Source organism: Falco biarmicus, chromosome 20 (assembly GCF_023638135.1).
Source record: "Falco biarmicus isolate bFalBia1 chromosome 20, bFalBia1.pri, whole genome shotgun sequence".
NCBI classification, from domain to species: domain Eukaryota; kingdom Metazoa; phylum Chordata; class Aves; order Falconiformes; family Falconidae; genus Falco; species Falco biarmicus.
This window is the reverse complement of record NC_079307.1, coordinates 103,509-126,697: the sequence shown is the minus strand read 5'-3', so window position 1 is coordinate 126,697 and position 23,189 is coordinate 103,509. Positions and strand designations below refer to the sequence as shown.

Here is a 23,189-nt window from a genome sequence, read left to right as displayed (position 1 = left end):
TGACCTGGCCAGGACCCCGCAGCAGCTGGTAACAACTCTCAGCCTAAACACGGAAGGGAAAGAGCCAGGTGGACTGCAGATAGTGTAAACAGAGTATGAATTTTGCATTGTCTCTCACCTGCATGACAAACTGTGGCAGGCTTCAGTGTCCCCTCGCTGTCACAAAGAGGAGGAAATGAGCAGGGAAACAACACAGGTGGCAGCAAGCGTTAATTATAAATGAAGATAATGCAGGTGGGTAGATGCCCCATCCCTGGAAACATTCAAGGTCAGGTTGGATGGGGCTCTGAGCAACCTGATCTAGTTGAAGATGGCCCTGTTCATCGCCGGGGGCTTGGACTAGGTGACCTTTAAATGTCCCTTCCAACCCAAACTGTTCTACAATTCTGTACCGCCAGGAAGGGAAGCCAAGGGCAACGCAGCAGGGGACTGAAAACCAACCGCTCCCTTGACTTCAGCTCAGCTCCTCGGAGCCTGCACGCTCCTTCCCTGGCAGCTGCTGGGTTTTAATTACAATTAAACTAGCTGGTGGAAAACAAAGCAACAAATTAGCACAAAGAAAGAACCTGCTCCTTTCCTGACACCTACCAGGCACACGGCTGCCTGGAGCAGAGAGCAAAGCACTCGGCAGGCTGGGGGCCGTTCGGAGCGTGCACATGGAAAAGTTGCTCTCTGGAGCTTTGCAGCTCACGCCGCTGAGCTTTTCACCTCGCAGAGCTGATGGGGGAGCACATGAAATCCGTGCCCTGAGGTTCGCTGCTCAGCTTTTGAGCATCTCCCGAGAGCCAGCTGCCTGCTGCATCCCATCCCACTAGGATGTGCTGCTGGCTGGGGGGCTCCACTGCTGCAGTTTGGTGCAACTCCAAGGTAGCAACGCTGGGATGAGCCAGCACGGGAGCTGGACCCTACACCAAGGGAGAATCCCACACCTCCATCGAGGTGGTCTCCTGACCCTCCAAGCTAGGAGAGCCAAGGCAGGCAAGCCCCAGAACAGCATCCCTGGGTCCAACAACTGCTGAGCACCAGGGCTTGGAGCCCATCCTGCACCCGGCTCCGGAGCACAGCGTGGTGTATCTAATCCAGCTAATGAATTCTGCTGAAAGTCTTTTCTACTGTAATTTGAGAGGGAAGTTGAACGCTTCATATTTTCAAGTGATTTTAAATCCAGAGGGTGATACAATTGTCTTGGTATTACCAGGTGCCTTTCTCCTTGGGCTGGGATTCGTCACAGTAAAATTAGGCGTTTAGAAGTGTCTTTTCTGGGCTGGCTGCACAGGCTGTGATCAGCGCACGTGGGCTTCAGAGGGGCTGATCCATCCCACCAAGACGGACACCCCAACGCAGGGGTCTTCATCTGAGCCAGTATGAGCTGCAATCCCACCTGTAGAGCCCATCCACTCTCCCAACTGTCTGAAATCATGGAAGCAAGATGCTGGGGTGGGAGAGCATCCTCCTGCCCTCCCCGCCAGCAGCCTTGCCAGCCAGGTCTGTGCCTGCAGAGAGCAGCCCGTCCCCATGCTGGAGCACGGGGCCACCAGCCTGAAAGGCAGCAGATATGATTCAGAGTCTGGTTAATGGGAAGGAGGATTATGCAAACGAGCAGCGTTTGGCAGGGCCAGAGCAGCAGCGGCAAGAAGGCAGCGAGGAACCGTTGGTGCCATCATAAATCAGCAGCAGTTGGATTTACAGCCCCTGCACGAGCCAAAGCCTCCGGATGCTCCTGACTGCACGCAAGCCTGGTTACAGCTCCCAGCCCGGCAGGAGAAGCATCCCAAGATGACCTTCCCAGCAGGATTGCCTGCGATGTGCTCTCCCCATGCACCATCCGGGCTCGGCAGGGGCTGCTGAGCAGGGACCACCCCTTGCTCTGCAAGAAAAGTTTTGTTAGAAGGGCTGGACAATTCTGTTCAGGCTTTTGTTTGCCTGGGATTCACTCCAACAAGCAAGCCAAGCCTGCTGGAGAGCTGGGAGTGGAGCAAGGACCGACCTGCCAGTCAGGAGCACGTGGTGGTGGCCCTTCAGCTCATGCTGCAGACACTGGGGGCTTCACCGAGCGTGTCCCCACCACCTCGGGGTGGTCCCTCACCATACCAGGCAGCACCAGCCAGCTTCTACAGGAAGGAAGGAGTTAAACCAAACTCTCCTGCCAAGCCATTGCCAACGCGGGGAGGAAAGGTTCAGCAGGCTGGAGAAGCCGAGGCCATCCTTTCATTCCTCCAAGGCTCCCAAAGTCAGCGAGCTGCCTTCTCTTTTGTGTGAGCCGCCAGGACCGCACAAATAAATTGGCACCGGAGCGCTAAAAATAACCGCAACCAATAGCTCCATCATTTATATCCATAGCAACATTGTTTAAAGCCTTTTTCCTGCCTGTGGGCTGTCTCACACTTAGCGCTGAATGCCAAGCCGGAGATTGGCAGCTTTCATAAGGAGCCAGAGCCTGGTGGAGAATCAAACGCCGGCCCCAAATGTGAAGAGGCTGCAACTTCATGCTATTATTTCTGGGCATGTTCATCTCACAAATGGTCTTTAGTCATATGCTATTATCATGATGATAAGCCTTCGACTCTGAACTCCTACAGCAATAATAAACCCCAAAGCCGTTGGCATTTGTGCCATTTAAAATCCACCCGCCTTGGGAAAAATGATCCTTTTAATGATTATTAAGCCATTTTTCTCTAGCGTCACCCAGTCTTGGAGTGCTTCCAGAATTTATAAGTAACATACAACCCTTGAAATAGAAAGAAGATGGCTTTTTTTATTATTATTATTGTTATTTAAGCCTGGCCTATGGATCCCATCACTGCTCTTGCCTCTGTTGGCTTTGGGTTCATCAGTGGGCAGGGCAGGCGAGCAGTATGATCACCCAGCACGTGAGCTGCGATGCTCATCCTGCATGACTTGGGCCACTCTTGGAGGATGACGAGACCAAATAGGTCCCCACCACGTGTCCCATCCGGAAGGAAAAAGCCACATCCCATGTGCAGGGCCATCTGCCCATCCCGCTTGGCTGTTGGCAGGGTTCTGGTCTTGCAGCAGGCGTGGGGAGCCGAGGCCAAGGCTAGCTGACGTTGCCACCTCGGGCATGTTCACGAAGGCCAGGTGCTGCTTGCATCCTCCTGAAAGGAAGAAAAGCCAGGAATCAGCCGGACTCCCCCAAGACCATGGCCAGCGCGTGTGCAAGATGGGCTTTCAGCGATGGATAAATGAGAACGCACACCTTGGGAGCGTGCCTAGAACATCTGGAAGAGCGTTTGGACAGCAAACCACAACAACGTGTCTACTTTTTTTGTCTTTTTTCCAATAAAAAGGGGCACGACGTTTTCCACCCATGTGCAGCTATGACCATTACACCAAAACAAGCCCTGACCTTCTCCTTTACGCACAATTTTGACGGCGGCTCACTTCCCGCAGTAATTTCCTGCGCTGCCAGACCCGTATGTCTGGTCAGTGCTTCGCTGAGCTGCTTTTTCATGCATCTCCCCTCGGAACACCATCGGGAAGGAAGGATAGGGCTCTGTCATGGTGGCAAGTGGTTGGGGAGCGTGAAGGTTTGCTGCAGGGAGGTGTGACTGGGATCGTTTCGATAGGCGACTCCCTGTGTGAATGCACAGAGTGAAAACTGTGGCATTTTGGTGCATTCTGCAAATTCATAAATGAGTGGTTTGGAGGAGAGTCAGTCAGGGAACATCCAGGTGAATCTGCTTCTCCCCACTTTACCCCAAATCCTTGAGACTTTCCTTAAAGGAACACATCCTTTAAGCTGCAGGGGCAGGGGTGGGGAATGGGAAAATATTCTCAAACCCACAAAGGATGGTTAGATGTGGGAAAGGATGAGCACAGCAAGCTCTCCCACTCCCACCCTCCCAGGGACCTGGGCTCCAGTCCCAGCTGAGGTTGTCCCCAGCGGTATCGTGGCCTCTCGTAGCGACTCCTTGCAGCTCTCACACGTTGCACGGCCAGCGCGGAGCCTGCTGATGGTTGCAGCGCGTTTGCACATCCCTCTGGACACGTGTGCATGGGTGGGGGTGATGACAAGGCTGTATTTTCTGACAAACCCAGTGACAAACTCAAAACCAAGTGACAACCCAGAGTGAACATCCAAAATAGCCGAGCTGGGGCAGGGGGGCTCTGCCGGCCCCTGCCTCCTCCCTCTCCCTGCATCCCGCTGCCTGCCTGCAGCTCAGCTTGTTGCTGTTTTCTTTTCTGCTAGCAACAAGCCACTCATAGAAATGCAAATCTGCTTTAATTAAGGAGGCTACTAAACAGCAATTAGGATCCCAGCTCTTGTGCTGCTCCCTTGGGGTGATCCTCTCCTCTAGCGGGAGATCACTCCTGCAGGGCTGTTGGAAGAACTGGGGGTACAGGGATCCCACCAAGCTCTCCTCTCCAACCCCTTTTCTCCCATCCTTGTCTTCAGGATGGTCCACCAAGGCAGGACAGGGACATTTCCCTTCACAAGTCCCTCAGGTGATACGTTTGGCCTCGTATTGCTCAGGGAGAGCCTTTCCCAGCCAGGCTGGGCTCCTTTTGCCATCCAAATGGTGCAGGAGAGCCCAGCTGATGGGCTCCCAAGGTTTTTCCAACAGAAATTTCTCCACCATATTGGGCAGGCTGGTTGCAGGTCACTGATTGTGGCTTGCGGGTAGCAGCTGCTTGTCAGTGCCTCTTTCTGCCCTCCTACTGCTTCGTTAAGCTCCTGGGAGCAATTAGTGTAATGGTGATTTAGCAAATCTGGGAGAGCACAGAAGAAGACCAGGTGTGTTGGGTTCTTGCTTTGCTTCTGGAGCAAAAAGCCCTTCTCAGAGGCCAGGTTCACCAGGGAGGTTTCCACGGGATGGTGCGGTCACCATCTAGTGCCGGGGATGGGAGAGGAGAGATGGGGACACCCTGGTGCTTTGTGGGGGCAGAAAACCAGCAGAGCCTTAAAGCAAAGCCCCTGCTCTGCGTCCTTCTGCATCAGAGGAGGTGAGGGAATGCTTCTCCATCCCTCCCCTCAAAGAGGAACCCCGACGTCCCTCCACAGCTCTGCTAACAGCCTCCCCAGCACCGCCAGAGCCTCGCATGGCAGCCAGCCGTGCCAGGTGCCAGCAGCCCTCTCCTCTCTCTTGCAGGGCCACCCATCATCTCCAGCACCCAGACGCAGCACGCCCTGCACGGCCAGAAAGGGCAGATCAAGTGCTTCATCCGCAGCACCCCGCCGCCAGACCGAATTGTGAGTAGCATCCCATGGGAAACGGTGGGCGCCTTGTACACCTTTAGGGTGCCCTACGGTGGGCAAACCTGCCCCAGGCTGACCCCTCTCTTGCTTGGCAGGCTTGGTCCTGGAAGGAGAACGTCCTGGAGTCTGGGACCTCCGGGCGCTACACGGTGGAGACCGTCAGCACGGATGAGGGTGTCATCTCCACACTGACCATCAGCAACATCGTCCGGGCTGATTTCCAAACCATTTATAACTGCACCGCCTGGAACAGCTTCGGCTCCGACACGGAGATCATCCGGCTCAAAGAGCAAGGTGGGCATCCCTGCGGAGCCAGTGGGGGCTGTTGAGCAGCGGGAATTAGCAGCTGGCCGGGCTGTAAGAGCGGGGAGATGCTGTGAGAGGCAGGAGGTGCTCGGAAGAGCTCTTGGGATGTCAAAGAGGAAAATAGGAAGGATGGTGAAAGTGCTCCAGCCGTGCTAGCTGTAGGGTTGCATCCTTAGGGTACCTGGCAGAGGGTCAGGAGGTGGGACAAGCCCTGCCAAGTCTCTGCTTGAGACGGTATTGCCCAATTTTGCCTGTCCTGCTGAAGCTGGAGGGCACGGGCCGACCCTGCACCCTCCACTCCTTGTCCCACAGCACAAGGTGATACCACTGCCACAGGCTGGAGGATTATTTATAGCCTTGGAGAAACAGGACCAGCTGCTCCTACCAGACCCCGCTGCTCCGCGGTGATGGGGTTGAGCAGGAGGAAGGCGTTTGGGCTGGTGCAACCCTCCATCCCGGCCACCAGCCACTACAGCAGCACGTGTTTTGCAGGGCTGGGCTTGCCCACCCAGCCTCCAAGGCACCTCGAGAAATTCTCAGGGTCTGGCCAGGGGATTTCCACTCTTAGGGCTCTCCATAGCAGGGGAGGGAGATGGCCTTTGTGAGCAACGCTTAGCTCCTGGAGGAACTCCAGTTCCCTTCTATTTTATTAAATGCCAGGGCAGGCAGGTGGATTGTTCTCATTAAGCCGTGATTTATAGGCAAGGCTGCCATCCAGATTAAATCAGAGCTAAATGAACCCCTTAAAATTAGCCTTGGGCTTCTTCCAATGCAAACAGAGCCAGTGGTTTTTCCAGGTCGTCTGCCAGTCAGCGGGAGCACTCAGCAGCAAGCCCTGGGTCCCGGCAGAGGGTGGCCGGGCAGCCGAGCCGGGTCGGAGCCGGCAACACAGCATCCAAGTCCGCAGCCGGCTCCGCATCTCAGATCTGAGCATCCCTGGCTAGGTGATGCGAGGGGACATCCCTGCCTTGGACAGGGGGATGCCACAGGGTGGCTGAGGATGCCGTAGGTGGCAGAGGACGTCCCCTTCACGGGGGCATCCCCGCGCTCGGAGCAGAAAGCGGAGCAGAGGGCTGAGTGCTCAGGAAGGCTGACATGTGCGCTTGGGCTGTGCAAGGCTGTGGACACTTGCTTTATTTTCAAACAGGTACGGAAATGAAATCAGGAGCTGGTATTCAAGCAGGTATGGAAATCATGAGCTGACGGTGAATGTGAATTGTCCCCAGCCATTACCACACCTGAGGACCCGGCGTCCTTATCCTGGCCCGCAGCATTCTGGCAGGGCAGGCAGGGCAGGGCAGAAGGGGCGTAGGAAAGCTGCAGGGCAGGGATGGGGACAGGGGCTGGGAAGCTGGAGCGCTCCTGTCTCCGCTCTGCCACCGACCCGCTCTGCAAACCCACACCGCCTTTCTGTGCCCCAGCTCCCCAGCCACCGAGAGGGGGATGATACGCCGCCGCCGCGCTTCAAAGTGCTGCGAAAGGGACCACTGAAGTGCTCTTACGAGGCAGAAAAGAGGGAGAACACAGGTTTCCAGGGTTATTTGCAGACATCAGCTTGTCTCAGCATCTTGGGAGAGTGCTAGCCAGCATCCATTGCAGCCAGAGCAGGGCTGAATGGATTTTCGGGCAGATGCTGTGGGATGTGCTGCCCTTGTGCCTTCCTTGTCCGCTGCACCAGAGCAGGGTGCGTGAGGGAGCACGTAGCCAGCAAACTGCTCCTCCTCAGCTCGCCCTTGCCTTCAGGATGCAGTTTCACCATCCCAGCCGCTGGTTCCTGTCACTGCCCTTTTGCTGTTAGCTTTCTCTTCAGCCCAGGAGAGCCCCCGGCACTTTCCCCACCCCATTCCCTGCATGATTCTCCATCATCTTCACCACCATCACTACCTGCTTCTTGCTGAGTTCTGCATTGCGGATTCCACTCCTCCAGTAAGCCAGTAAGCACTCCCAGGGACTCCAGGCTCCTGTCTTCTCACCCTTTTGCTCCACATTCCCCTGGGAGAGCTGAAAAAAGATCCCACGATGAGTTACCCCATTGGCAGGAGTGCTGCCTAGCAGGTGGCCTCAAGACATCCAGAGAAGAAAATCCCAGTTTCTTCCTGCTGGGGCTTAGCTGGTGTGCTGGAGGATGCTGGTTTCAGGATGAGCTCCTTGGTGCAGCCCGAACCAGCTCCAGCATCTGCGACCTGAGCTCCGGCTCGAGGCTGTGGGGCATGTGGGACTTGACTTTTCATTAGAGAGCCCAGGGGAATTAGCGCACTCGGCAGGTTTTGCGGTCTGCTCAGTGCCACGTGAGTCACGTCACCGGTGGCCTAGCTTGGGTGACAAGTGACGCATCAAGGGACTAGCAAACCCCAGCAGAAAATGCATGAGGAAGCTGGAAACCGAAAAGCATCAGCATAAACCACTAACCGAATCGCTTGAAACAACAAGCTAAGCGGGGAAGATTAAAGGCTCTTTTTAGATCAAGCATGAGTGGAAGAAGCTGAACTCAACCAGCACCTTTTTCTGATCACCCTGCAGTTCTCAGAGTAGGGCTCAGGACCGATGATGCCCCATGGCCACCGCTAAAGGGTAGCATGAAGTGGCTTTATAACTCCCCTGTGCCAGCTGGGATTAGATAATGTTGAAGAAATCCTTTGCTGACTACATGGGGAAGATGCTGATGGAATTATTACTCCCCCGGTCCCACCAGTAAGGATGTGTGCCCTTTAGGAAGGCTGAAAGGCACAGGCAGAATCTGTGATCCCAGGTCCAGGATGACATTTGCAGTCAAAACCAGCCAGTGGACAATGAGAAATGATTTCTTTATCACCCGGTCAAGTAGCAGCCCTGAGGCTGCTGAGCTTTGCTTCGCAGCTGGGTCACCCACGTGTCCCCGTGGTCCAGCAGCACTCACATCCCCCAGCTGTGCAGACAAAGAGGAAAGAGCACCACCTCTCTGCATCCATTTTTTTCCAAAGTTTATCCCGTCCATTTGCAAGTCAGGGATCCAGAGGAGAAAACACGTGTCGGAGGTGTCCAGGAAAGCGGTGAGGACACGCTCACCCAGCTTGGACAGGGTTACCCCTCTTTTGGCTCACTGTGGCTTCACAAGAGCCTTTGGGGTGGCTAGGAAGAACAGGAATGGGGACCTATAGGTATCTGCTGCTTTTGGGGAGAGAGTCTTGGGGATGCGGTTTATCATCCCAGCCAACATAAGCAGTTTGTGGTACCCACGGCTTTGATGTCCTGCGAGCGGGAGTGCTGCCTGTCGCTGCCGGGCAATAACCCAGAGAGCAGGCACTGACCCAGCTCTCGCCGTTAAGTAGGAGCTGTGCTCTGAGGGACTTCAGGAACTGAGCAGGGAGATAACAAGGCTCTTGGGCTGCAAATCTGACCCTCTCACCATAAATGTGATTTCGTATTCCACCCTCCCCACACCTCGCAAGCTGCTGCCTGGATCTGCGCAAATATATCAGCTTTGCTGGCTGAGCCGTGGTCTGAAATCCCCGCCGGGAACCCAACTGCAAAGTTATTGTAGGCAGAAGGATGCAAGCACGTAACCCCTGCTCTGTGGCAGGCTCTGCTCCCCCGGGGCTGCCTCCTGCAGCCCCCTGCCTACACACACACACACCCCCCGCAGCCCTCGCCCACCACAGCCGCCTGGCCTCTGCTCATCCCCGGCAGGGGCCATCCCTCCTGTCCCAGCCCTTGTAGCACCCGCAGGGGTTGGAGGAGCAAGGACAGAGTTGATAAGCCAAGGGAGAAGGCAGGCCACTGGGATATAAAACAGGCAGAGGCTGTGAATGATGGCCCTTGGGTTAATTCATCCATATATACTTAACAGCATCTGCTAAGACAGCTGAGCTACCGCCTCTGGCAGGTGGGCTCGGTGCCCGACTCCATCCCTCTGTTCCAGCTCCAGCCTCTCTCCCATCCTGCCCTGGTGCCATTTCTCTTTCTTAATAGTATTAACACACCATTTTCTTTTGCGCTTTTCATCCTGTAGAGAGATTCATTCATTAACCCGCAGGGCGCAGTTGTTAACCTGCTCTTCTGGCTCCCTCTTCTCTCCCTCCCAGGGGAAACTGAGGCACAGAGAGATGGGGGCTTGCACAAACTGCGGCACACAGCAGCAGCCCGCGCCGGTGTCACCCACGCAGGGACGAGGGAGCGGGGAAGGAGGTCCATTTGGCCCCAAAACCCTCCCCAGGCTCATCACCGAGCCGCTTTCCAGTTGCCAGGGGTGGGTCCCTTGGGGAAAAGCCACCTCCCTGACCTTCATCCCGGCTTCATGCTCCCTCTCTTTCCTCTTGCAGAGTCGGTGCCGATGGCGGTGATCATCGGAGTGGCCGTGGGGGCCGGCGTGGCGTTCCTGGTGTTGATGGCCACCATCGTCGCCTTCTGCTGCGCCCGCTCCCAGAGGAGTAAGTGTCTCCCCTGACCCCGCTGCATCCTTTCAGGCAGGGCTGGGGCTAAAACCTTGCTGAGGCAGGGAGGGGGGGGAAAATAGCATGGGTCACAAAGAAATTAGAAGCTGCATTTACTGACATGGCACCGGCACAATCTGCTCCTCGTCTTGGTCTACCGAATGCTCAGCAAACGGCAGCCCCGTGGGAGGAGAGGATTTCAGAGCGCGTGGGAAAACGTGCCAGGGTAAACGCTGCTCCACCCTAGAGCATCCTAGGGGCAAAGGGATTGCAAAGGGACCTGCTCTTCCTCCCTGCCCTGGAGAAATCCTGAGCTCCCAGAGGGAGAAGCTTCCTCACCATGCCACGTCGGTGCTTAAAAACCCTCCTCCGTTTGTGCTCTGTTCGGCTTCTGTTCTCATTCCATTTTTCTCGACATAAAAACGCGTATTTCCTAGTGGGAAAAATACAGCCAGCTGAGGGGATTTACATGGAACGTGTGGGTTTTGAAGCCTGGCCGTGGTGGGAATACAAGTTAAAGCGTCATTAGAGACACAGGTAGAGGAGGAGGAGGAGTAAACAGTGTGGCATCGTGTTGCCTCATTAAAAAGACACCAGAAAATTAAAGGAGGATTGTTGACTAAATGAAAAGGCATCAAACCAGGAGAGAGAAGAGTGTGATTGTCTGGAGCATCCCAGGCCACGGGGGAGTAGAGGAGATACTCGACGATGCTCCCAGCTTGGGAGACGGGTGGTACAGATGCTGGGATGCCAAGCTCTGTGTGTGTGTGCCAGAAAACCCAGTTGTTTTTCTTTCCTTTTTATTTTCCCTCCTCTTGATCGTTTGCAAAGCAATCAGGCACCAGGCTCCTCCTGGATTTGAGTATTAACGCACGGCCTCCCATGGCAGAAATGTGTTTCATTTTAGGAGTGATAACGATGCCTCTCCCTGGTTTATCCCGTTTTTTCTGAACTCTTGCAGCCTTCATTAGCAAGTATTAATGAACTAAATGGAGGGCAGTCATTCATCTTGCTTTTTGGGGAAGGATTGCTGATGGACAGGACCCCAGACCAGGCCAGTTTGACGTTGCAGAGACCATTCAGCAACGATGAACGACTTGAGCACCTGAAGAAAGCCAGGACCAAACCGTGTCACCGTGTCCACGGTTGGACGTAATCAGCCGTGCTTTCCCCACGCTGCATCACTCAGAGCCGGGGAGAGCATGTGCTTCATTATCTTCCTCTAATTTGATGTCACCAGATGGTGCAGGGTTCTTTACAGGACCTGGGATTTAATGCTAATGCCGTGACAACAGGTCGAAGATGTGGTGCACGTGCCGGCTTGGAGGGTCCCTCACAAGCTGGAAGCATGTAGGGGTTCGGCAGCTTTTTGGAGAAAAACCAGGGCTTGTCCTTCCAGGAGGGGACAACCCCACCCAAGTGTCTTGTGTGATTTATCCCTTGGATTCCCAGGAATCGGGAAGAAGAGGCATTTTCCTCGCCAGGGCTGGGAGCGTGTGGATTGGGAAGAGGGTAGTGGGAAGAGGGAGGCAAGGCAGTGCCTGGGGTCCCTTTCCTCCGCTGCGTTTCCAGTGCTGTCCCACTTAGAAAGACTTTGGTGTCCTGTATGCAACGAGCTGCTGGGTCTGGGCATCTTCCCAGCGTGCTCGCTGCACCGCTGCTGTTCCTTGGCTTCTCCTGCAGTGCCATGCCCTGGGGAGAGGTCCTCAGCATCCCTGGACCAGAGCACAGCTCCCTGTGCTTCCCACAAGGCTTCTTTGCTACATCACTTTCGGATCAGAGCAAGCGAGTGGGAAGAGATCATCCAAGAGATCGGCAAAGATCCCTGCCCTGATCTCCCTTCCCTCCCCAAAGTGAAACAGGAGGAGGAATGGCTCAACTTTTTCTGGAGAGCCAGACCCAGCCAGGGATGCCAGCTTGGTAACAGATGCTTTGCTGGGTGCTTGGGCTGCCGCCCGTGAGGAGCGGGATGCTGTGGTGCCGACGAGGCAAATCCTGGGTGCAGGTGGGGTTCCCCAGCCTGAGATGGGTGCAGGGAGCAGGGGGTGCTGCTGGCACCATTTGGTCCCCCGTCACGTAGCTCTAAAAGCCACTTGGAGCTGCCAAAACAAGGTCCCCCCCTGGTTTTCGGGGGGGAGCAGCAGCAGCTAAACCAGCCCCCGAGCGATAGTCGGTGCAAAACCCTGCAGGGGAGGGCTTGGCTGTGCCAGGGCAAAGGGCTTTTATCCCTGTTTTGCAGGTGCTAATGCAAACTGGATGCTGTGACCCATATCTCCAGCAGCAGGTGAGCATTAGGAAGGTAGAAACAGCGGGCTGAAAGGTGAGGAAAGGATTTTCATCACGGTTAGTGGGTGTGAAATCAGCAGAGGTATTCCAGAGACCAGCTCAGGAGGGATAGGACCAGCAGAGCACTTTGGTATCAGGAGAGGGACTCATTTCCTACCAGGATGGCTACAGATGCCTCTCCCAAGACAAACCAGAGCGGTGTTACATCATTTAAAACAACAGCTTGCAAACAAAAACCTGCCGGCAGGCTGTGGGGATGGCTCCCGGCGGAGGGGACAAGGTGACCCAGCAGTAACTCCGGAGAAGATACCTCCTCCTCATGGCTACAACCAGCCACCAGCCATTGACTAATGGGGACGGCAATTCCTGGCCTTGCCTTGGAGAGATGCAGCAAAAAAATGCACTGGGTGCAGCTGGAAAAGAAAAAACAAACAAACAAACCAACCAGACTTTACTGCACATCTGTTGTTGTACCTTCGGTGACTTAACGGCCCAGAGTTATTTAAGGGGGAACACTCCTGGGAGAGGATGTGCAAGACAGTAATTAGCTTCCCTGTGTGATTAAAGACGGAGGTTCCAGCACCAGGAACATGGTCCCAGCAGGGAAAAAAAAAAAAAAAAACCAACAAAAAAAACTAGTGGCAACTTCACAGTGAAACCCTTTGCCTTGCCCCCTGAGGCTTGGACACGTCTGTGGGTGACAGCAGGGCGGCAGGGATCAGGCATGGGAGGCTGAGATAGATGAATTTGAGGATGGAGCTTCACGCCGGCCTCGGTTGCCTGATTCCGTTTGGTTTACAGATGAAATGCCCAGCTCCTCCTGCGTGGGGTCCAGCCCATGCTGGTGCCATCCTGGCCTGGCAGGGGCTGCTGGTTCCTGCAGCTGGAGGTGGAGCGGCTGAACCCAGCGGTCCAGGGCGGTTTCGGGTCCGCAAGGGTCCTGGGAGGTTGGAGCCACGTTGTCGGCTGGAGCCCAGCTTCAAAGCTGTGAGATGTTTAGATCTGGCTGTTCAGATTTGCATCCATCTCTGCTTTTCATCTTGGCTGTTTCTGCTCCTGCTGCTCGGCGTCTTTGGTTTAATTTTGCTAAAATGATTTCTTCAAAGCACACCTGACACCTTCAGGGGAGGCAGAGAGGCTCTCCAGAAATGTTTTTCTCTGCCCTGCGTGAAAACAGGCTGCCTGGAGCAGCAGCCAGGGATGATCCGGTTGTTCCTGCAGCCCTGGCTCTGTCTTTGTGCATTGCTTGGCCTTTTCCATATGTACCTTCACCCCAAACCTAGGGAAGGCTTTTCTCAGGGGCTTCCTGGTGCCAGGGGGAGAGCTGGTGCATCCCTCAGGAGCTGTATTCCACGTGCTCCCTGAGCATCCATGGTCTGGACAAAGAGCCCCCCACCTGCCTGAGCAGTTCTGCTGCGGCCAGCCCCGTCAGTAGCACCAGGAGTACGGCAGGGACTGCCCAAGCTCCCAAAGGAATTAAACCAGAAATCTGAGCTCCCCAGAGGTGAAGGTTTCACGTGCCTGTGCCTTATGGCCATGCCAGGAGTGCTCCCGCAATTCCCAGCTGGGCTTGCTGAGCTGGGGTGAGTTTTCCAGACGTCCTCAGCAATCTGTCGGGTCCCTGAGGATGCTCCGCCATCGCCTTGGACTAACCCCCCTTCTCCTTCTCGCTCTTTGCCCAGATCTCAAAGGTGTGGTTTCTGCCAAGAACGATATCCGCGTGGAGATCGTGCACAAGGAGCCGGCCTCGGGCAGGGAGACGGAGGAGCACCCAACCATCAAGCAGCTGATGGTAAGGATTTACTACTTCTCCCCGTAAGCCGTTACTCCATGTAAGTGTTTGACGGCAACGAGTCCAGGCACATGTAGTTCAGCACCATAATCCCCACTCAAGGCAAAGATGCTCTTCCAGAAATCGTGCTCTTGAGATACACGTTCTCCTGCCATAAAAGCTCCTGGAGTGAAACTTTGCTAATGAGGAGGGAGAACTGGGAGAGGTTTATTGCAGTAGCCCAGCCGCCCGCCAGGCTAATGGCAAAACAAATTTGCCACCTCGCGTGGGGAAAGAGCTGCAGACTGCAGGTAGATACGCCATAGGTGAGCACGCTGTAATAATGAGCTAATTAGCCAGCGAGAGCTGCGCTCTCCGGGACACACTTTGGAGGGTCATACGTGCAAAAATAACGCAGGTGCACGCAGTTGGGTGCGGATTGCTAACACTGGGGGTGTGGGGGCAGCCTGGACCTGGCTCGGCAATAACCCCCGAGGTGTCACCAAGGCCACTGCCCTTGCCTGAGGGGACCAAGAGCCACAGGCAGGGCAAGAGGCTGATGATGGAGATCCCAGGAAATTCCCCCTCAGCCGGTGTCGCCGCTGTTCTCCGCCTCTCAGCCCCAGTTTGCTTTTGCATTCGCTTGCTGGTGGCGTGGGTGACAAATAGAAGCCGAGCAAATGGCAAAGGAAGGGAAAGGGAGGAAGGATTGAAGAGGCTAGAGGCAGCTTTCTAAGCTGCTGGGTGGGTTTTTGCCTGCCCTGACCCTCCGTTTTTTGGGCAGCACTTGCAAGCATCAGTATGCCCCGCTTGCAAAAGCTGCTCGATGAATTACCGGCGGAAAGGCAAGGCTGAGCATCGTAGGGTGGGCAGAATTGATGCCTGCCAGGGCACATTTACAGCAAGGGACCCTCAAAATGAGAAGGCAGGAGGAGATGGAGATCTGGCACATTATCCCAGCACCGCTGAGGTTGCTGTGCAAGAAGAGTTCCCAGTTTTGCCCTGCAGAGTCTGTAAATCCACAGCGGGATTTTGCAAGGCTTCACTCACTGAAAGGACAGAGGCAGCTGGGATTCTGGTTTGGAGCCATCTGCTGAGATGAAGGGAACCAGGAGCTTCCTCTCCGTAGGATCCTGTACCTCCATCCGTACGGACAGCGATCAACAGCACCAAGCCCAGATCCAGCTCCCAAAGAGGGGCCAGGATCCGCCCGAATCCCACTCAAGCCCTTAACCACCGAGCTGGAAGCCCGCCCCGAGCCTCAGCAGATGGGACCTACGGGGAACATTCATCACCGATGAATAAACGATGAAGAGGATGGTTGTGGGAGGTGAGGCCCAGGATCTTTTAAGACATCACGGGGACTTGCTCAGGTTATTTGCAGGAGCCAGAAGGTGATTATTTCACATCCGCGTGTGCCCTTGATGAGGCTGGTACCAGAGCAGCGCAGAGCTCTGCTGGGCACATCTCAGTAAGGATGCTGGCAGGATGGAAATGGTGCAGAAAAAAATGACAATATTTATCTGATAGCTGGAGAAAAAAACGCCTTACGGGGAGAGGTTTATAGAACTCATGTGTTTTAGCTTATCAGCAAGACTGCTGAGAGGTGGTTTGGTTGGAGCACGATATAGAGGGGCTATTTTAGTAAATTTAAGTATTTTAAGTAGGGTAGGCAAAGACAAGCACTTTTGGATACAGCATAACAGAGTGTTACAGCCTGGCTGCTGGACTCTGGTCCCCAGAAGGTGATTTTCCCCCTCTCGTGGCCAAATCCAGGTGCTTTTCCTGAAGATACATCAGTTGGAAATCACGTTATTGGATCAACACTGCTCAAGAGGTTGGAAGAGATGGTGCATGGTCTCTGCCCCTGATGCTGGGCAGACTGGGTGCTGCCTGGGACATCCTACCTGGCAGGGAGAAGACATCTAAGCCCTCTCCCCTGCCTGAACCGGAGCCTCCCCATCCTCATCTGCCCTTGGCAAGGGTATTCCCAGAAATACTTCCCAGTTTCTTCTCCCCTTGGAGGCCCCGGGGACCCCCGCTCTCCCTCATCCTCCTCCTTGCTGTTCCCAACAGCCAGTGTGAGCATCTTCCTCTGGCCATTCAAGACCCAAGCTTTGGATGCTAAACAGATTCCTAATAAGAGACTCCAAGTTTGTCAGTGAAATGATGGAACAAGTTTAAAAAACTCATCCTTGCTAATGAGCACTGATGCGACCTCCCCAGCAGGAGCAGGGGGGCAACGCACAGCACCCCTCGCTTGCTCCCTACCCCACGCCAGGACTCTCCTGCTCTCCCTCCTCCCCGTACCAGCGTTATTTCCAGCTTTTATTTTCCAGCTTTTATTGCAGCTTCTTCACCTGCCTTCCCTAAGCTTCCGGTGATCTTTCCAGCCCGGGCTCAATCTCGACGGTGTCCTCTGGAATGATCCCCTTGCCCTCAGCAATGTTCATAACACCTTGCAGTTTTAATATCAACTGCAAATTTCATTAACATGCTGGGTGCTCGCACGGAGAAATCATTAATGCAGATGTTAACGAAAAGCAGGCCACGCTTGCAAACAGCTCCCCTCTGCTCCACATCTTGCTGTGATGCTTTCGCGTCAGCCTTTCCCCTCTGCATCCCAGACCCTCGGCCAAGCCCCCACGGTCCAGCACGGCTCGACCTGCTCCTGCCAGGCTCCAGGAATGAAGATCCACCCTCGGCACCGCGGATGGAGCCGTTGCTCCTCGGTTTCCCACCGTGTCTGCTCTGCCGGAGTATTTCTGGCTGCAGAGTGCCAGCACGACTCTTCTCCCCCCGCCGCCCCCTCCCCAAATGCTATTGCATTTGTTATTCTCCAGCCATCTGTGACCTCCGCAGCTCTCCGTGCTTTTCACAAATAATTATTCATGCATCTATAAATTCATTAACACCTTAGGATACACGTCATGCTGTCTGATTTGCATATGTTCACATTGTCTCAGTGCCGTCTCCCCCCCCCCCCCCCCCCCCCCCCGTCCTCCATTAGCTGTTCCACCAGGCACTGCCTACGGGCAGGGGAAAGGCTGCCAGCCCGCAGGGCCAGAAAGCGAACAGCAGCCGGTGGCTGGAGGCAAAAGAGCTGCTGAAAGGGTCTCATTCTGGAAAGAAATAAATCACAACAGCAGCTTTCTCTCTCCTGCCAGGGTGCATTGCATCGGCACGCCAATTCGGCTGCACCTGGTCTGTGATCAGGAGGTTGAGGAGCATCACCAGCTCCGACGTGGCATAACCTCCCCTGGTACCCTGGCTGGGTTGTATTCCCGGCTGAACGGGATCCGTGCCTCAGGTTCCTTATCTGTGAAATGGGGCTGATGTTCCTAAAGGAGCCATCCTCGCTATTAGGAGCAATCCTGATAGATGATCCCAAAGTGACCCGCAGGCGAGAGCATCCCAAGCCAAAGGGTCCAGTGTGGCCGCACAGACCCAGGCATCGCCTTCGAGTTATATTTGGGGTGGAACAGTCAGAACAACCCATCCAGCAGACAGGTTGGTGATCTTTTCCTGGCTCACCTTTCCTGTCCCCATCTTGAAATCCGTTCCTCTGCTCCAAGGGATGTTCTCAGTTTGCTCACAGCCCCCAGATCGACACCGGACACATTTTCCACTCAGGAGCACAGCTCAGATCCCCACGGAAGAGGAAAAACCCAAAAAGCAGAGGTGAAATTCAGGGCAAGGCTCGTTTCTACCTACAGCCCAGCTGTCACAGCATCGTTTTCTCTGCCTTTCTCCCCGAGCAGTGCTCCAAGTGCCGACAGCCAGTGCCGCTGCAGCCCTGGGAGGCACCAGCCACCCCTGAGCTGGAGGTGCAGGCTGATCTCCACTACCCCAGGGACACTTACCCTGTGCCAGGTCTGGATCAGAGCCCAGTGGCACCTCCATGACATCCATCCTGGCCCGAGAGGCTCCAGACATGTCCCTCCTGCACAGCCACCACCTTCCAGAAGCCCCTGGCAGGGTACCGGCGTGGGCACAGCACCAGCCAGCATGCCCATGCTTCCTCCAGCCAGGAGATGAAGACCACATAAAAAAATCAGTGTGAAAATGTTGGTGACCTTCACGGCTCTGGCTTTGTGGGGTGATGGTGGAGCTGGAATCCGAAGGCAGGTAACACCTTTAGGGGTGCTGGGGTGCATCGAGCCAGGCACTGTGCGAGCACGGAGAAGCTGGCATCCACCACAGCAAGCTCACAAGAAAGGAAGAAGGATGCGAGAAGGATGGCAGGACATCCTGGAGAAAGGAAGAAGGATGCGAGAAGGATGGCAGGACATCCTGGAGAAAGGAAGAAGGATGCGAGAAGGATGGCAGGACATCCTGGAGAAAGGAAGAAGGATGCGAGAAGGATGGCAGGACATCCTGGAGAAAGGAAGAAGGATGCAAGAAGGATGGCAGGACAACCCACAGGCTGGCTGGCATCACGCCGCCGCCACCTTTGCCCATCCAAAAGCAACATTTGGGGGGAGTAGGGGGGGACAGGGTGATGCAGCTTCTCTGGGGGGCACAGGGGTGGGCAGCATGGGGGTGGGTGGGCGCTCGCATCGCTAGGCTGGCATTTGAAGGTGATAAACCCTCAGCTGGCTGGGAAATCCCAGCAGGTTTTTTTTTTTATTTGTGTGCTTGTTTCCTCGCCGGCAGCTGGTCCCCGCTGGGAGCAGAGGATGCCACCATCTTGGGAATCTATTAAACAACATCCCTCGCCCCTGGTAGGGTTTGACCCACAGGAGTTTCAAAGTGCTGCTGAGTGGCAGCCAATTACCCAACAAGCGGGAAACGTTATAATTAAACAAGGGACGAGGTGGGAGGAGGCACCTCGCCTGGGGTGAGGGGCTCGCCCTCCAGCCTGCCAGGTCTGGATGGATGCTCGGGGACCAGGACAGGCACTCTGGAGGGGGCAGCATTTTAAAAAACATATTGTCTCGGCTAATGAAAGCCAAGAATTTAATATCTGGTCTGCGGGATGTGACATCCCAGCTGAAAGCGGCTTCATTTGGCAGCGTTAAATGAGGGAGCGCTCCAGCGGGCAGAGGGTTAGGAGGCACAGCGCCGGAGCTGGCCACTGTTTTCGTAATTTAAGTGCCATTTCCCTGCCTGGAGTGACCTTGAGAAGTCACTCTGCTTTGCAGGGATGCACTGCCCCGGTGGATGGAGCCAGCTCAGCAAAGCCAATGTGATGCTTCATCCTGTCAAGGGGCTCACTGCCTTTTGCAGTGGGGGAAACTGAGGCAAGAAGTGGTGGCGGTCAGGGGTACGGTTCATCGCATCCCTTAGCCGCACTGATCCAGGAGCGACCAGTGAGGTTTGGACGTGGGGAACTGGGATGGCTTTACGCCACGCTGCCCAACTGCGCGCACCGGTCTCACCGTGGCAAAGGCTGCTGGCAGCTGGCAGTTGCCAAGCGGGATTAAGTCCTGGAATGACATTCCCAGGATCAGGCCATGCGCTTGGATTCAGCGGGGCTGGCAGGAGGGGGAATGGTGGGCACGTGGCTCCAACAGGCGGCTTTATCGCCGGCCATCTGCATGGCAGCAACGCGGCCGAGGGACCAAAGCATATTGGTGCTGTAGCCCAGCTGGAAAAATCCATGGCTCCGGAAGAAACAGGCTGGAGCATCCCGTGCCAGCATCCGCAAGCACGCTGGTGGCTTGTGGCTGTGCCCTGGACATTTCTGGTCTCTTTTTTTCATCTATTTCCCTCTCCCCTCAGCTCAGCTCCCCCACTGCCTCTGCATTCATAAAGCTCGTTAATATCGGTAATAGAGTTAACTAACTTTCCTTGGCTCGCTGGTGTTTACCCGGCGATGGCAAAGAGAGGAAGGCAAGCTAACGAGCATCCCGCCGCCCACTAATTAACGGCGTGAGATTGCATCGGGGCTAAAGCCACCACGCAAACTTTAATAAAGGTGGCGTTAATGACCGGCTGCTGTAATGTGGGAACTGGAAGCGGAGGGATGCGATGGAGGGATGCGATGGCGCTTTATGGACCGCGCGCGTGGCTTGCGCGGGGGCTCGGTGCCCTCTGACGGCGCAGGGGCTCACTGCATCCCCCCAAATCCAGGGGGAATTGTAGGAATTGGGGACCCCCACGGGGCTTGGGGAGCATCCCGGTGCCTGGATTGTGCCGGTCATCCTCGAAGAGGCCACATGAAATGGTTTAAAATACCTCGTCAAAGCCGACGTTTAATCCCAGGGAGGTCGCGCCGCCAGCAGGGCTGGGACTTTGGTTCTCACCGGCTCGTCTCCCCCCTCCATCGCCCACGCCGAGGAGCAGCCACGGCCGAGGAGAACTGGTTTCGCCTTTTCTTTCTGAGCCAGGACCTGTAAAACCTTTGCGATGGGTTTCCTGCATGCCCATCCCATGCCAGTGCAGTGACACTTCAGGGTGTCACTGTGGCTGGCCGGCAGAATAAAAATAACCCCCCACACCCCTCCGCTCTTCCCTGCACCGAATTTAATCCTCGGTGACACTTTGATTTACCCTGGTAAATCAAGGGCTCTTCCAGGCACTTTTTTCTTCCCTAGGAAAACTCAGGTACTTTAATTTATTGCATTTAATAGACGTATCAAAGGCTTGCAGGAGATGAACAGAAAGTGCTGCAGGGCGAATTTCCACAACCACTTACCATTGGAAAAAGGAGAAATTGGGCAATAAAAAGGGATTTGGGGGCTTATTTGGGGCCGTGACCGGGGCAGCTGCGATGCCAGCACCAGGGCACAGCACCCAGGCTGGCTGTGCGCAGTCAATAGCGGAGAAGATAAAAAAAGGCAGCTGAGAAATTGGTTGATATTATGCTTCTGCACAGCCTTGCCATGCTGAAGGAAGGGTAATTAAAGCCAGGGTCTAATTAATGTGTCTTTCTCCCCCTCCCCACCGCCACCAAACGTGGTCAGCCTTCAAAGGAAGGCGAAGGCGGCACGTCGGGGTGGCAGCATCCACCTCCGGGGGTCTGCGAAGGAGCAGTAGGAGCAAAATTTAAGTCAAATCAAACCAAAAGGAGCTTCTCCAGCCCGTCCATCCCCTCCTGACCCCCAAGCCCCTGGGGTGGGCAAAGCCTCCAAGGCTCAAAGCTTTTGCGACAAGCCAATATCATGGGGAGGGGGGAGGGGGTAGAAAATAAAATTGAGGCTTTCACGTTAATTACAGTATTGTGGCAACGCCAGAACCGAGCTCAGATTTTTGAGATGTTAGTGGCCAAGTTCAGCTGAGGAGGAAAGGATGAAATGAAAGGGAAAAAAAATGGGAGGGGAAAAAAAAAGGTGATTTGGGGGGTTTGTTCTGGGCAGGTGGGGTGCAGCCCCAACACTCACCACGGTGGATGTAAATAATTCATTTTCCACATCAGCCCAGCCTTTTTAGTCCTAAAAAGGGGGGGTGGGGGGGGTGGAAACAACATAAAAAGTAACCCAGGGAATTGGATGGCTTTGCTGCCCTCCAACACTGCCCCGCTGGGGTGTCCCTGGGCAAATGCTTTAATTCGACGTGGGGCTGGTGGCAGGCGCGGGGCTCACCCCACGTGGCGTGGGGCCAGGCAGCCCCGGGCTGGGGGGGCAGCGGGTGCTGACACCCACCTGCATCCTTTCCTAGATGGACCGGGGGGAGTTTCAGCAGGACTCGGTGCTGAAGCAGCTCGAGGTGCTCAAGGAGGAGGAGAAGGAGTTTCAAAACCTGAAGGTGAGCCGGACCCTGGGGACACGGCCCCCTTCGTCCCCAGCCCCACGAAGAGATGTGGCTTAACCACCACCAACCCCCCCCAGGTCACTGCTGCTAGAGGGGCTGCAGCATGTGGCCGAGGCAGTTGCACCCCAGGGTGCTGGGCACCACTCCCTGTGCTCTCTGCAGGGCAGGACCACCTCATTCCTCGCCCAGCACTGTGTCTTCCAGGCTTTCTGTCCTTGTGCCGTGTCCCCTGGTGTCACCAGAGGGCTGTCCCTGCACTGGGAGGGATGCTGTGGCACCCCGGTGCTGTTTTCTGGTCCCATCACCCTTTGAAGGATTTAAAAAAACAAAGGGTTGGGGGGCGTGCCAAGGCAATGGGGTGCGAGGGGCACCCATGCCTCCCTCTGCCCTGATTTGGAGGGAGCCCAGCCGAGCAGGATGCAGTGGTGGCCAGAGGATGCTCTGATGCTGCGGGCAGGAGGGCTTGGTGGTGGAGGGTGGGTAGCCAAGCCAGGTGGGCATCCCAAACACCAGGGCGCACAGGGAGGGTGGGCACCACCAACCTGCCCCCCTCCACCACCTTTTCCCACCCCACAGGACCCCACCAACGGCTACTACAGCGTGAACACCTTCAAGGAGCACCACTCGACCCCCACCATCTCGCTGTCGGGGTGCCCGGCAGACCTGCGCCCCGCCAGCAAGCAGCGGGTGCCCACCGGCATGTCCTTCACCAACATCTACAGCACCCTGAGCGGGCAGAGCCGCCTCTACGACTACAGCCAGCGCTTTGTGCTGGGCATGGGCAGCAGCTCCATCGAGCTGTGCGAGCGCGAATTCCAGCGCGGCTCCATGAGCGACAGCAGCTCCTTCCTCGACACCCAGTGCGACAGCAGCATCAGCAGCAGCGGCAAGCAGGACGGCTACGTGCAGTTCGACAAGGCCAGCAAGGCGTCCGCCTCCTCCTCCCATCATTCCCAGTCTTCTTCCCAAAACTCAGACCCCAGCCGGCCCCTGCAGAGGCGGATGCAGACGCACGTTTGAGCCCCTCCGGGGATGCTCGGGACCCTCCGCGTGGGCGCCGGTGGCTTCGCGCTAAGGACAAGTCGCACCCGCTGGGAGCAGCGGTGGGAAGAGGCCGGTTCCAGTGTCCCCCACCCCCCCCGGCCCTCCAAAGTGGGGCTGCGGATTAAGGGACCGGCCGAGCACCATCCCACCCACCCCCCCGGTACATGCCAAGCACAACCCCGCTGAGGACGCGCCGAGCCCTGGGGAGCCGTCCCCTCCGTGGGGCTGGGGGTGCCCCCGGCCTGACCACGCACCCCCTGCGCCCACCCAGCCGCTCGCCTCCGCTTCCCGCTGCCCCCTCCTTCCCTTCCTTCTTGGTGTTCGGTGTCCATACTTATAGAGTCCGTTTCGGGGGGGGTAGGGGGGGTCCCACCACGTGGGACAGGATGGGGAGGGGGGGGGGGGGGGGGGGGAAACCACATCGGTGGGACGGGGACCCCCCCAGGAAGGGCCTCTCCGC

General features: G+C 55.9%; 1 protein-coding gene across 3 annotated transcripts in view; it reads left to right on the top strand.

The window, feature by feature from the left end:
- KIRREL3 (kirre like nephrin family adhesion molecule 3) overlaps window positions 1-23,110 on the top strand; it is a 339,103-nt gene extending 315,993 nt beyond the window's left edge. For 2 of the 3 annotated variants that reach the window (XM_056322806.1, XM_056322804.1), the window contains 7 exons: window positions 5,112-5,212; window positions 5,314-5,512; window positions 6,672-6,707; window positions 9,823-9,930; window positions 13,902-14,011; window positions 21,593-21,679; window positions 22,262-23,110. In XM_056322806.1, coding sequence (XP_056178781.1) covers window positions 5,112-5,212; window positions 5,314-5,512; window positions 6,672-6,707; window positions 9,823-9,930; window positions 13,902-14,011; window positions 21,593-21,679; window positions 22,262-22,705 — 1,085 coding nt within the window. In that variant the 3' untranslated portion in view covers window positions 22,706-23,110. The remainder of the gene's footprint in view (window positions 1-5,111; window positions 5,213-5,313; window positions 5,513-6,671; window positions 6,708-9,822; window positions 9,931-13,901; window positions 14,012-21,592; window positions 21,680-22,261) is intronic. The other variant, XM_056322805.1, reaches the window with a different exon arrangement.
- Window positions 23,111-23,189: the final 79 nt, after the last annotated feature.